Below are 14678 nucleotides of genomic sequence, written 5' to 3'. Positions count from 1 at the left end.
TTATGCACATCATTCTTGAAACCAAACACTGACAGAAAACAAATGGATGATTTTTTCACATTTGGAGTGTTTATAGAGGCAGCAGAGACTCATATGTCATAATAAAAGGTGAGTTTTGCATTATTTGTCCCCATTTAATGTTTTTTTAAGTGAGCAGAAACTTTCCTGGAACAAATGTTTAACTTGATTTTTCTGCATTTTGTCCTTTGAACAAAGAATTTAAACACCCTGTAAACAATTCCAGTCAATTCAAACAATTTGATACACTCTTTACTAAAAATTGTCATGTTAGATTTTAAAGTACAGATTTATTTTTTATTTAAAAGGTATTTATATGTGTCTTTTGTTATTTGAAAGACAAATATTCTTGCCTTTGACGAGCAGTCAATATAAAGTCAAATTATGACCCGATTGTTCAGCCAGCAACTGCTCATGTGCCATGTGACAAGAGTAATTTACTGGATGATGAATTTTTGCTTTTCATGACCAGAAACATTAGTTTTTTTTCTGCAGTGGGTCTGATGTTCTCATTTCAGCATGAAGACTTTATTTGTATTTTCAAGACCGTGCATGATTCCTGCATCAACCTGAACCATAATGGCCTTTAAAAAAATCTCAAGTTCATGAGCGGTGTCATGAAATGTTTCCTTTTTTTCTTTTTCTTGCAGAACGGGAGTGATCTGTGTTGACTTTTCTTAAGACGCAGAGCTTAGATCATTGGTGAGCATTGATCCAAACAAGAATTGTTCACAGTGGCTAAGTTCAGTGTCTGACATGAAAAAATGAGCTCCTGCACACCCAAAGGTCTCGACTGTCTGAAAAAAATAAAATGAAATAAAAAAAAACTGAAAGCTGAAGAAAATGGCACATGTACTGTGAAGCAAAAATGCTGCGGAGAAAACTTTGCATGTCCAGGCAGACTATTAAAAACGTCAACTTCTTTTGATTTATGAGGAATTCACGAAGAAGAAGAGGGTGAGGAAAAAGGACAAAAGGTCACGACAGAATGATTTGTGAGCCACGTTTATTTTCCCCAAAACTTCCTCCAAATTTGGATTAAATCATGTCTTAAATTTGTCAAAAGGCTTGAAGACTCAGATGATGTAAGGTTATTTTCAGGTGAATAGTCCAAAAATTGTTTCCCTGGAAAACCTTTAAAACACTGATTTTGCTTGTTAAAACCAGTACCCTCTATTATTCTGACAGTGAGGAGCTTTTTCAGGTCGTTTACTCATGTGCCTACTGAACTGGATTTCAGTGTGTGTTTGCAGAACTGGCTCAGTCCAGCAGGAACAAGTGTGACACCTAATAAGTTCACCGTCAGCATGGAGAGGATGCCCGTCATCGTTCTCCCCATGAAAGTGAAATATAATGCACCAGAAACATTTCTATCACTCAAACGGAGCGATGACACGAAGGAATGAGGTGTGTGAGCTCCTCCATCAGCGTGCATCTTAATTTGTCCTCCTGTGAGCGATGGAGGGGGTGTATGGCTGCCTCTGCAGGCAGTTGTTATAGCAGCAGCTGATTTGTGCTGAGTAACACTTTGCATTGCCTCTCTTCATTCGTCATACTATAATAAGCTGTCAGTGTGTCTGCAAACGTCTTCTCTAAATTGGAAAGCAACAGCTTGACACCTCTGCAGTCATTATATAGCTGGCTGGAGCGACGCCACGTTAGCATAAGCAGGAGGGACCATCAGAAGACATGCTATTGATTTTAGATAACCCTAGTTGTCGAGGTGCTGCGTGAACAATTACCCCTCACCTTGGGCCATCTTCCTAAATCTGCAGGATTTGCAAAAGAGAAGAAAAAAGAAGCATGCGACCTGTTAAAATACAAGAAATATATGAGTTGCAGTAAAATTTGACATTGATTTTCAATAAAGTTCATTTGCATATTTGTGCTGCTTAAAAGAGAACAATTGACTTGACTTTTACTTATCGCCTGTGTTGTCCTAAAGTTGTAAAGTGTATCTTTTTTAAAAGTAACTCTTTTTTCCCCTGTAACTGTTTAAGATTACGTGGAATTAATCAGCAGTAGTTCCGTGATGTGCAAAAATAGCACTTATTGTACCACAAAATAGAATTTTTGCCTGTTTTTTCACCATAATATGCAGAAGAAAGGTAAAAATGCATAATTAAATAGCGAGTCATCTTGATGATGGGGATTCAGCATGTTGCATCAAAATTTTTGCCTGCAATTTTAGATTTAGGAATTGTGAAGAGATAAAAAATTTATGGAAGCCAAACAACATTTTCAGCTGTTATTTTTTGTGCCAATAACAAAACTATTTCAATGAGCCACATTAAAAAAGTATGTTTTTTTAATTAAAATAAATTGAAATACTAATATTTAAAATAATCTATATAAGTGGAATAAACTATCATTTTAAGGAGACGAGAATTGCAAAAAAAAAATTGTTTTATGTTGTCAGTGTGGTCATCATTTGCACAAAGCCTCCACTTTTTTTTCTGTAGACTTTTTTTTATTTTCAGGCTTTTGCACAAAAACTGTTCATTTTACCAAAATAATGACAAAGATGTAATTCATGCATTTTAATTTACATTAAACTGAAATGCATACACCAGAGTTCCTTTTGTTAGTGATGGTAATTTAATTTTACTGATGTTTTGTTGCATAAACATGGATTAATCTTAAAAAGAAGTCAACAAATACTTCTAAATAATCCAAAATGTACAACCATTAAATATACAGAGAATAACAGCACTGTTATCTTTGAATTAACAAGTTAAAAATAGACTTTTTGGAGAATAATTTTAGTGTGCACTGTTTCACACTGAGAAGTCAGGTACTTTTAAAGTAAGCTCATACATTTATGCAAAACAAAAAATATCTTAATTATGCCAAATACATTTTAATTTAAATATATAGAGCATTGTTAATTTAAATATATAGAGCATTGCTAGTCACAGGGATGTGTAAATGATGATTATTTTTGAGAACATGTTTCTCGTGAAGGGTTGTACCCTGAAAATTGGACATAGACTCTTCTGTGCAGATTTATTTCTGATGTACTTGCATGCATTTGTTTGTTTATTTATTAGTTTCAAACAATAAAACTGACAATTATTCACAATTTCCAGTAATGAGTTTTATTGTTTGAAAAGGTTAAAATATACACTTTTCATAGGCAACTGGAAAGAAAGAAAGAAAGAAAGAAAGAAAGAAAGAAAGAAAGAAAGAAAGAAAGAAAGAAAGAAAGAAAGAAAGAAAGCCTGTTAATTGTACCGGTTAAATTAATTCTGGTTGTAAATCCGCACAATGGACACACGGGGGCGGTCAACCCCAAAAGGTTAACAAAGAGGGGCAATTATTGGTGAGTTTGTTCTTGTTTGTTTCGAACGTGTCTCCTTTATTGTCCTTATTTTTATTCCCTCTGAGGTTTTCCCTTAGTTGGGATTATATAGTTTACTGTTGTAGTTAACAGGAAATTGTCCACTTATTCCCAGCTCGTTGGAGCACGTGCACGCTCGTGCGTGTGAAGAAATGTAGGAAGTACTTTCCGAGCAGCGCGACTCCGACGTAGACGTTAATCCTCCTGTTCTTAGGGAACAGTGATTTATAAGGATAAAAACACGAGAGGAACTCACTTTTTATTTCATGGAAAACACGTCTTAGGCAGTTAAGGGGGTTCACCTTTGTTTTGGACATTTTCACACAAGGATTTTTATTTATTTAGCATTTTCATTATTATTCTAGAGTTCGTTAGCGACGGACAGACACAGATATCCCCTCACCTCTTCCTATCGGCGTGTTTATCAACTTTTAAAGTTGAATTGAACGAAATTCCTCCACAGGTAAGACCTAATTCCACGTTTAGCGCCTGTTTGACACCTGCCACTGTTTCCTGTTAATCACCTGGATAGAAGTAAGTCTCTGGGAAAACGCTGCAGAAGAAATAGTTGCGGTGGTTTTGTTTATGCTGTAAGGAAACATCTTGTTGACGGTTGTGTCTTATCCTTGTGTGACTAGTGTCTAATGGGTCGTGAGTTATGCTGAAGCCATTCTCTGAGCATCAGGATGAGCACTACAACAAATGGAGCTGGGCCCCCTAAACAGGAAGGAGAGTCCCGTGTTGTGCAGGTCTACCTTAAGTTGTCCCCCGAGACAGAGACCCACTGTCCTCTGCAGGTCAGCATCAGGGACACAAGCAGGACGATCATCAACAATGCAGTGGTTACGCTTGGCTTGGACTCCAGCCTGATCTACAGACTGCTGGAGGTCAAGGACAATGAGAGCCAGGAGACGGTTCTGGACGATGAGGACAGTCCTCTACTGCGAGTCATGTTATGGCCTCCAGAAACTCAGAGGTGGCACCCTCGGAGCCAGGGGTACTACTTCCTCCTGCAGCGGCAGATCAACAATGAAGCAAAAGCAGTCAAAGAGGACTCTGATGACCTCTGCGACCTGTCCAGTGTGACACAAGAGAAGGTTCTTGAGGCTTTACGCCAACGCTTCTACAAATGCAAAATCTACACGTACATCAGTAACATCCTCATCGCCATCAACCCTAATAAGTTCCTTCCTCTTTACTACAACCCCAAGTATGTCAAGATGTACGAGAACCAGCCGCTGGGCCAGCTGAGCCCCCACATATTTGCCATAGCCGATGTGGCCTTCCGTACCATGCTGGACAGGCAGGCGAACCAATGTCTTGTGATATCTGGTGAGAGTGGCTCAGGGAAGACTGAAAGCTCCAATTACCTCATTCACTGCCTGACGTCACTCAGCCGGGGGACGTACTCCAGCGGACTGGAGAGGACCATCCTCGGGGCCGGGCCAGTGTTGGAGGTAGGTCACCGTGGCATGAATCCACTCGCATCAGGGTATAAAACTCCTACCTTTTTAGATGTGTGTGTGAGCAAAAAGTCAAAACACAAGTTGTAAAACAAAACATTTATTCTCATATCTTGGAGGCCAGAACCAGAGGTTTGGGTTTCGTGTTTTCAAAGCTGGTGCAGCCAAAAACAGCAGGTGCTGCTAAAATTTTTACTCGCAAAGTCAATCAGGGCAGTTATTTTTGTCAACTGCTGCAAAATATTTTACAGGTGTGGAACACTTGTTTAATCAAGGCATTTGCAATGGTCTTAAGTGGGAATGAATGCCATGTAGGTCGGGGGTGGGGGTGGGGGGGGGGGGGGTGGGGTGTCAAAATTACTGGCGCACCGTTGGAACAAGAAGTAAGCCACATCACAGCTGAGCTTCAGACGGCAGGTTTTGGAGTCTAATTTCCTGATATTTGCACATCTCGCCCCGGATTGGATAACAGCAACGTGACTCTACCACTGACTTGAAGTTTGAAGGAGTTCTGCCGTGTGGTGGTGTTGCTAATGCAAATAGATAGCTAAACCAACAACAGCCTCCCCCGTTGCGAGCTAAGATGGGTGAGTCCATCAATATGAAGTGACAGTATGACATAGATCTGTCAAATCCTAGAGTTTAATTGTCTATTTTCTATCAGAAGCTAATGCAGGAGATAGGTGTAGGAGACTATTTTCATGTTCAGCCTGCATGAAAAACTCAGTGACTGATTTATAACCAGAAAAAAATCATAAAAATTGGGTTTTCAGTGTTCCACATCTTTAATGCAGCTTCTCGTGTACAAATGCAGCACTTAGAAATATTGAACATCCTTTTTTCTTTATATTTTTCATCCAATGAGTCAAACTTAGAGGAATCAGGGTCTTCTGAAAGTGTTTCAAAGTACTTTGAGGCAGTTTTTCTACCATAGGTTTATTTTTAGACGTCTTTTTTTTTTTGGTTCACAACGTGTCAATTTTCCTATCTTTTTAGCAAAAATAGCTAAATAATCAGAGTTGGTAATAAAAAGAGAATTTCTGATCAATTGAACTTTAACTCCTGATCCAAACCTGAAACTTCAAAATTTTACATTTTTTAAAAGACAAGTAAAAAATGCTTATGATAGACCCAAATGTGGGTTAAAACTTCAACATTCTGTATTTCATTGAGTGCCTTTTACATAGTAAATGAGGTATGCTATTACTACCGCTCTTTTTGTGCTTCCCAACCTAATTTAGCTGTGGTGGTCCTAATTTGTGTATATGCTGAAGAGGACTGCAGCTACTATGACACAAGACTTTGGTTTATTATTTGTAAAATGCAGCCATTTCAGTAAACACCTTCATCTTTTATCAAGGCCACTTCAAAACATTACAGGCAATTCTAACCTGCAGTTGTAGTTTAACTATCGATCAAAGCAAATAATCAGGGATTTGCTCAGGTTTGATAATTTCGCTACGGGGGAGGCTGTTGTTGGATTAGCTATCTATTTGCATTAGCAACACCACCATTGTTCAAATTCAAATATGTAGTTTCCCGTTGTGGGAACTAAACCCTGGTTTTTGTCTCTGCTAGATCTTATCACAGGTCTAGCTGGTGCTTCCATTATTCTTCGTTTCCAGTCAAGTGTACTGGACAGATTCTCTCTAAGCGTCATGTTTTTTTTTTTTGTTTATTTAAAACATCGAGTCTTTAGTTAACTTGGAGATCCTTCTTGTGGTTGAACAATGCTGAAAAACTTCTGCAGTTTATAGAGATTGTCTCATAAAATGTGTTTGCCTGAGTCATGATGGTGCACGTCGGCTGATCAACCGGTTGACGTGGGTGATCTTATTCAGTGTTGTTATTTTGTATGGAGGCTTAATTCAATTTTAATGACCTTGCGTCACATTCATATATTTTATTTAGACCATTTGATTGAAATCAGAAAGTTACTCAGTTAGATACCCCTTCTTTGTGCAGAAAAACAAATCTATCACGTTAACTGTTATTTGGAAGGTGCTTTAGTAGGAAATGCCTATTAGACAATTAGAGGTCATTTCTATTTTTATGGATTGTTTAGTCAGATTCACTTAAAGATATTTTCTATAAACCGGAAAGCACCAAAAGTCGAGCGTTGTGCATCACAGCAGAAAATTCATGTTTTAACACGTTTCATCGCTTTCACCGTTATCTGTGCCGCTCTTGTGGCTATCCCATCAGCCATGTTATCTGTGTCAATGAGTAACATGCACTATATTCACACTTGTTTCCCCATACTTTCTGTTTCACTCATCTGTTGCACAACCCCAAACTGATAACTGACATGAAATTGCGCCAAATGTTTGTTGTTTTTAAGGGAGCTACCCTCTTTGGATAAAGCTAAGAAGGTTGCTAATTCATGGTTTGAGTTTAACTGAAACCTGTGGGGATCTTTTCTTTTTTTTGGGGGGGGGGGGGGGGGGGGGGTTAAGGAATAGAGCTGCAAGTTGATTGAATTATTGGGTTTCCTCTTCAATCATGTGACTGGGGAACAAACTGTGGTAACAGTTTTATCAGCATATTTAAACAGTTCATGCAAATAGGGTGACAGAAAATGTCTGCACTTACCTGTTCAGAGATTACACACACACACACACACACACACACACACACACACACACTCATCAGGCATCAGGAATTAGATTAAAAAGGGATCCGGCTCATTTTTAAACTGGTTCTGCAAGTTTCCTCTCAAAACAAGTCACCACTTTAGTAGACTGAAAAGATTTTAGATTGTAAGGAACCATAAATTTATCGTTAAGTAGGTTTTTTTAATCAAACTGTTTCATTAAAAGCATTTTCTATCTTCTTTCATAAGACGTACTGAATGTCTGCCATTTTGTTGTTTTCATTTTCTTTAGCTGAATGACTCACTGAGGGATCAGTTCCTAAATCAAAACTTCTTGTTTCGAATCTCGGTTTTAGCTCTCTTGTCATCATGTTCCACATATTTTGTCTAAAAGAATTTCTGCCACCTGTGTTGTGTGCCCATTTAGTTTCTGCTTTAGTTTGGCGCCTGCGACGGTGAAGCTCCATGAGGGAATGTTCAGGGCGTTGTCTGTTAGGGAACACCGGTAAGAATAGAGAGAAGCAGAAAGGAGTCGGAACAGGCTCGGTCACAGGCTCGGTCAGGTCTGCAGACGGAGCTACACGACAAAGAAAAATCACAACATTTCTCCCTCTTCTCTCTTTGTCCACTTGTTTTATCAAAAATGTTTGGTGGTTTGAGTGCTGTGTTACTGTAACAATATGTTATTTTAAAAAAACTATAAGATTATTACCTTTTGCATGATATAAACTAGCACATTTTAAACAGTAAATGACATATGAACACCTGACACAGATGTAGATTTTTATTTCTGTATTTTTTTAGCTTTATTTTAGTAAAAATATTCATTTATTTCTTTTTGTTTATTGCATTTGGTTTTATCATATCCCAGTTTTTAAAGATTTACTGTGCAAATAACAAATATAGATCAAGCAATTCAGAATGGAATATAATTTAGCATTTATTCAATTGATATTTTTTATGTTGATTTTTATTTAATTTCTTTTTTATATATTTTTGACTGACACCCATCTTATAAAGGAGAGCTTCCTGGACTCAACGTAAGTTGGTTTGGATGGAAAGATTCAGTCGAAAAAAGTTTATTTGACTGCCTGACGTAGGCTACATTGCTGAAATGCGTAGGAGTTTTTTTTAAAGGCCACATGTGACCTAGCCAGTACAATAAAGGCTTTTTAACTTTTTCTATTTGAGAGTGCCTTGGAGTTTTTCTTGATTTCTGACACCCATCTTAGTTTGTAGACTTCATAATTTGGCCTATCTGACAGTGCTGTTAATGATTCATCACTTACTTCCTCTTTCACACTCCTGTTCCTGAATGGTGTACCCCAGGGCTCTGTACCTGAACCTCCTATTTTACCCATTGTGCCTCTGTACTTATCACTGGCTTAGGTACTAGCATCACTGCTCAATAAAAGCTGCAGCTGACTTACCCCCTCAGTCACAGATTAACTCACTGGATTATTTTTATTATAAATTCATAAAACGGTCTGATCCCCTCCTATCTGTGTATTTATATGCAGTGTGGCCACAACTATCATGGTGAAAGCACCAGTTGTGTCCTCTGAATGTTGCTCCTGGAGTGAAAAATGTGTTTTAACTCTGCTGCCACATTTTATTGGAATATAGGAGTGGAACTTTTCAGGACTGATTTTGTTACAGAAACTTAAAGGGGCATTATGGAAGTTTGACAGCCAAAACATGTATAGAAATAATACATTTCTTCTTCATACATTCTCCTGCAATGCCCTGGTCCTGTAGAATGAGTCCTGGCATTTTTACTGTGATTGCCTGTTTTTCTGTAAAATCAGCGAAAAAGAGCTGCTCGGGTCGAGCAGGCTGCTTCATGCGCATTCACTCTCAGGCATAGCCCGTAGCATTTGCTATCAGTAGCTTTAGCAGCAGAGAGTGAGGTAGTGCCAACTCAGCGACTTTGTCGCTGTTCCTAACACCTAGTGATGAACCTAGCTACATTTCTGAGGACCTTTAGCTACTTTCTTCTAGATATTTCCTGCAAATTAGCAACAAAATAGCCATTTTTGCTCTGAACCGTTCTTTGAACGTTATTTCAGCTGTCATCAAGGATATAAAAGTTACAGATACAAAACACATAACTGGTGTTATAGCTCATCTGGTAAGACGTCGGACTGTTGTGCAGAAGGATCGGGGTTCAAATCTTCATGCGATTATGGTTCTTTTAGACTTTCTTTTTTACATTAATGGTATATTTTTTTTACAGTAAGATGCCCAAATTTTTATTTGAGACTCGCCAAACGCAATGAATTCACAGATAAAAAAGATGTGGGTTCAACTTTCATTTTGGAACAATTTTTCAAGCAAGGGAATTGAATGATCTGAGCATGCAGGAGGACTGACCCATCATAAACCTTTGTCAGCTGTGCTGAAGAGAAAGGTACAGAACCAAATTATTTAATTAATTAGCTGCGTGTTCTCCTGTCCTCTGTCCTCAGGGACACACACACACACACACACGGGACTGTCTCAGCTGTTATTTTCGTTAAGGAGTGTGCACGTACAGCATGCGCGCCTCGTGCACGAGCCTACTATTGAAGCTGCCGTTACGCTTTTGGCCTGAGGGGGCAATCGCAAGCATAAAAATTCAAAACTCCATAAAATCCCTTTTAAATTCCTTCTAAATCTTAAGATATTAGCACTCTATTTAACTTAGCTGCTTTAATCCTTGAAACTGTTCATCTTTGTCTAAATTTTAAATCTTATCTCATTATGTGCGCGCGCACACACACACACACACATATAGAGGGATTTGTAAAATATTGTTAGGTCTGACTTTGACTCACTGATAAGTCAAAAATCTAGATTAGAACTAATCCCTGCCTCAGTGCTCTAATCACCTGTTCAACAGGTCCTCCATGGATTCAAATCTGGTGAATGAAGTGGAGATACCTCTAAAACGTGCAGGATGGTGGCCCTCGAGGACCAGAATTGGACACAGATGCTTTAAAGAAATCCCAACTGTAACCTTTATGACCATACACGGTCATAATTAATCTTTTTATCAACTTATTTTGGATTTATTGTTTTAAAGATGCTCAAAAAAATCCCAAACATTGCAGAGAAAACTTTGACATTTCTTTTTAAATTATATTGGTAGCTACAAGTTGTAATCACATTTGTGATGTGCCAGCATTGTTATTGATTATTGATACATTTCTGGTGTTGACAACATGGTTGAAACTGTTGACTCTTAATTCTATTCACTTAAATGTCTTTAAACTAACATTTGTGGAATCTGAATGATCTTTTACATATTCTCCAATAAATAAAAGAAACCATTCCTATTGATCCAAAATCAAAGGAATTTATTTTGATGACTCACTTGTGCATTGTGTATGAAGGGCCAGAGTCTGTAGAAACATGTCTTTAACTTGAAAATTTTTGTTCATTTTAATTGAAAATTGTTTCTTCTGTATTTAACAGGCCTTCGGAAATGCAAAGACAAAAGAGAATTACAACTCCAGTCGTTTTGGAAAGTTCATCCAGCTGAATTACCTGGAAAGTGGCGTCATCAGAGGGTAATGTGTCACATCCTCTTCAAGTCACAAACTTTCTGGGACCATTTAAGGAATCTTAAATGTTCTGCTCCAATATTTCACTATTGAACTCTTTACTGTGTCATAATTTTACTTTGTTACAACTTTGCAGGTCACCCTGAGGGTGACCTGAGGGTGTGTTCCAACTATAGGGGGATCACACTCCTCAGCCTCCCTGGAAAGGTCTACTCCAAGGTACTGGAGAGGAGGGTCCGATCGATAGTTGAATCTCAGATTGAGGAGGAGCAATGTGGTTTTCGTCCTGGCCGTGGAACTGTGGACCAGCTCTATACCCTTACAAGGGTGATGGAGGGGGCATGGGAGTTTGCCCAACCAATCCACATGTGTTTTGTGGATTTGGAGAAGGCTTATGACCGTGTCCCCAGGGGCACCCTGTGGGGGACGCTCCAGGAGTATGGGGTGGGTGGCTTTCTGTTAAGGGCCATTCAGTCCCTTTACCAGAGGAGCGTGAGTTTGGTCCGCATAGCCGGTAGTAAGTCGGACCTGTTCCCGGTGAGGGTTGGACTCCGCCAGGGCTGCCCTTTGTCACCGGTTCTGTTCATTACCTTTATGGACAGAATTTCTAAGCGCAGCCGTGGTGTGGAGTGTGTCGAGTTTGGTGGCAGGAGAATCTCGTCTCTGCTTTTTGTGGATGATGTGGTCCTCCTAGCTTCATCCAGCTCTGACCTTCAGCTCTTGCTGGGTAGGTTCGCGGCCGAGTGTGAAGCGGCTGGGATGAGGATCAGCACCTCCAAATCTGAGACCATGGTTCTCGACCGGAAAAGGGTGGCTTGCCAACTCCGGGTCGGGGGAGAGGTCCTACCTCAAGTGGAGGATTTTAAGTATCTCGGGGTCTTGTTCACGAGTGAGGGTAGGAGGGATCGGGAGATCGACAGGCGGATTGGTTCGGTGTCTGCAGTGATGCGGACGCTGAGCCGATCTGTCGAGGTGAAGAGGGAGCTGAGCCAGAAAGCCAGGCTCTCGATTTACCGGTCGATCTACGTCCCAATCCTCACCTATGGTCATGAGCTTTGGGTAATGACCGAAAGAACGAGATCGCGGATACAAGCGGCCGAAATGAGTTTCCTCCGTAGGGTGGCTGGGCTCACCCTTAGAGATAGGGTGAGGAGCTCGGACATTCAGGAGGGACTCGGAGTAGAAACGCTGCTCCTCCGGATCTAAAGGAGCCAGTTGAGGTGGTTTGGCCATCTGGTCAGGATGCCTCCTGGACGCCTCCCTGGGGAGGTGTTTCGGGCATGTCCTGCCGGCAGGAGGCCCCCGGGTCCACCCAGGACACGTTGTAGAAGTTACATCTCCAATCTGATCCGGGAACGCCTTGGGGTCCTGCCGGAGGAGCTGGTGGAGGTGGCCGGGGAGAGGACAGTCTGGAGCTCCCTAGTTGGGATGCTGCCCCCGCGACCCAGACCCGGACCCGGATAAGCGGAGGAAGACGATGACGACGACAACTTTGCAGGTTCTGTTTATGTTATCCTTTGTGTGTCTTTTGCAGGGCAGTTGTTGAGAAGTTTCTTCTAGAAAAGAGCCGTCTGGTGTCCAGAGATAAAAGTGAGAGGTAAAGTGAAACGTCAGGATCACATGTTGAATTAGTTAAAGATGATAAAGTTTATCTCTTACTGAATCTCTACGAATAAATCACAATGTTGCCATAGAAACACAACTTTGTGTGTGTGTGTGTGTGTGTGTGTGTGTGTGTGTGTGTGTGTGTGTGTGTGTGTGTGTGTGTGTGTGTGTGTGTGTGTGTGTGTGTGTGTGTGTGTGTGTGTGTGTGTGTGTGTGTGTGTGTGTGTGTGTGTGTGTGTGTGTGTGTGTGTGTGCGTCTGCTCTGTCTTCTCCATCCCCAGTGAGTCGTGGTGGATGGCTGCTTATACTGAGCCAGGATTCTTTGGAGGTTTCTTCCTGTTAAAAGGGAGTTTTCCTCTCCACTGTCACTAAATGCTTGCTTAGCATGAGGATTGCTGTAAAGTCACTGATACTAGTCAGTGAATCTGCTGGGTTCCTTATATAGGAAGCTTTTTACTGATTGGCTTGATGAACTGACCTGTATTAGAATGTTTACTTTGTGAAGCACCTTGAGACAACTCGTTGTGATTTGGCGCTCTATAAATAAACTGAATTGAATCACTGCTGACTTATTATAGTCCAAAATTGCTGTGTAAAAATAAATTCCCTGACCCACAGGAACTTCCATGTGTTCTACTATCTGCTGATGGGTGCGCCCAAAGAGGAGCAGGAAGAGTTTCATCTGTTAAAGTCACAGGATTATCTCTACCTCAGCCAGGTACCTTTTGATTCATGTGCCTCTGCATACAGGAAGTGAACAGCATTTTGAACATGCACACATTATCTAATGAGGGAAAATCCAGTGGGCAGGGGAAATCCTCAGCAGTGACATCTTGATTAATTTTTTATGCAGACATTTAATAATAGTTTTCAACAAGTGATGGTTTAAAGGTGTGGAACACTAAAGAAACCATTTATAAACTCTTATTTCTGATTATGATCTGTAACTCTTGAGTTTTTTTGTGCAGGCTGAACACGAAAGTAGTTTTCTGGACCGATCTCCCGCATTATCTTCTGATAGAAAATAGACGGTGAAACTCGAGGATTACCTGACAGATCTACATCACACTGCCACTTAACATTCATGCACTCACCCATCTTGACACGCAATGGGAAAGGCTGTTTTAGTGTTCAGGAAACAGCAGAGAGCATCTCAGCTAGTTTAAGCAAACCATTAGCATTAGCAACACCACCACACGGCTGAACTCCTCCAGGCTTGTGTTGATTGTGCAGATAAAACATCCACGTTACAAGTTAGTGGTAGAGTTGTGTTACTGTTATCCAGTCCGGGGCGAGATGTCCACATATCAGGAAATAAGACTCCAAACCTGGTGATGTTGTGCTACCCTCTGTAGCAGCATGCTGATCCAAGCATTTCTGGGCTTTTTTTGCCCCGAGTACAGCTTACAAGGCATCCATTCCTACCAGAGACCACTGCTAAATTATTGATTTAGTGAACCACACCTTTGACTAATAACTGGCTGCCTTATGCTAACATGGGATAGCGATGCTGTAACTCTTTATGTGAGGCATCGATCAAGCTTCAGTTTCCCGTTACAGATGGTCCAAAACGTCGCTTCCCGGGTCAAAACGCAGCTTCCTGGATCTTGACAAACACTAGGAAAAGTGATCGCATTTCCTCAGTGCTGGCTGCACTTCATTGCATCCATGTTTGGTTACGGATGAATGTTAAAATTCTTTGATTTATATACAAGGGCCTGAATGGGGCCTGTTGGTCTTATCTGGATACAGTTTAGGAGATGTGTGAAAGGAGGATGGTGGTGAAGATGACCTTCATCTTAAAAAAAATATCTCCCACCCACTGCATTCCACTGTGGAGACCATGGACAGCTCCTTCAGGGGAAAACTGAGACATCCCAGATGTAAAACAGAACGCTACCGTAGGTCATTCATCCCCTCTGCAGTAAGAGTGTATAACACACCAGACACGGAAACACGATGAAGCGCCATGTAACGACAAGTGCTTCTATCGGTGCACTTGTTAACCTACGCTCTCTGTCACATCAGCTAGGAAGCGCCACAAAGGCTCGCGCCATGCAGCTATCGTTTCGGCGTGAGCTCTATTTTTTTCGTGAGCTGTAAGTGAGCCACGC

The 14678-nt window shown here is 40.6% G+C and overlaps 1 protein-coding gene across 8 annotated transcripts in view; it reads left to right on the top strand.

Moving 5' to 3' along the window:
• The first annotated feature begins 3271 nt into the window (after positions 1 to 3271).
• The window catches only part of LOC107383591 (unconventional myosin-IXb), a 33078-nt gene continuing 21671 nt past the window's right edge, over positions 3272 to 14678 (top strand). For 7 of the 8 annotated variants that reach the window (XM_070541611.1, XM_070541613.1, XM_070541612.1 and 4 more), the window contains exons 1-5: positions 3272 to 3821; positions 3997 to 4815; positions 10871 to 10965; positions 12494 to 12556; positions 13183 to 13282. In XM_070541611.1, the coding sequence (XP_070397712.1) occupies positions 4045 to 4815; positions 10871 to 10965; positions 12494 to 12556; positions 13183 to 13282 (1029 nt within the window). In that variant the 5' untranslated portion in view covers positions 3272 to 3821; positions 3997 to 4044. Of the gene's footprint in view, positions 3893 to 3996; positions 4816 to 10870; positions 10966 to 12493; positions 12557 to 13182; positions 13283 to 14678 lie in introns of all 8 variants that reach the window. The other variant, XM_070541610.1, reaches the window with a different exon arrangement.

This window comes from Nothobranchius furzeri, chromosome 11 (assembly GCF_043380555.1).
Source record: "Nothobranchius furzeri strain GRZ-AD chromosome 11, NfurGRZ-RIMD1, whole genome shotgun sequence".
Lineage (NCBI taxonomy): Eukaryota > Metazoa > Chordata > Actinopteri > Cyprinodontiformes > Nothobranchiidae > Nothobranchius > Nothobranchius furzeri.
Note: the sequence above shows the minus strand (reverse complement) of the source record. Positions and strands in the feature narration are given on the sequence as shown.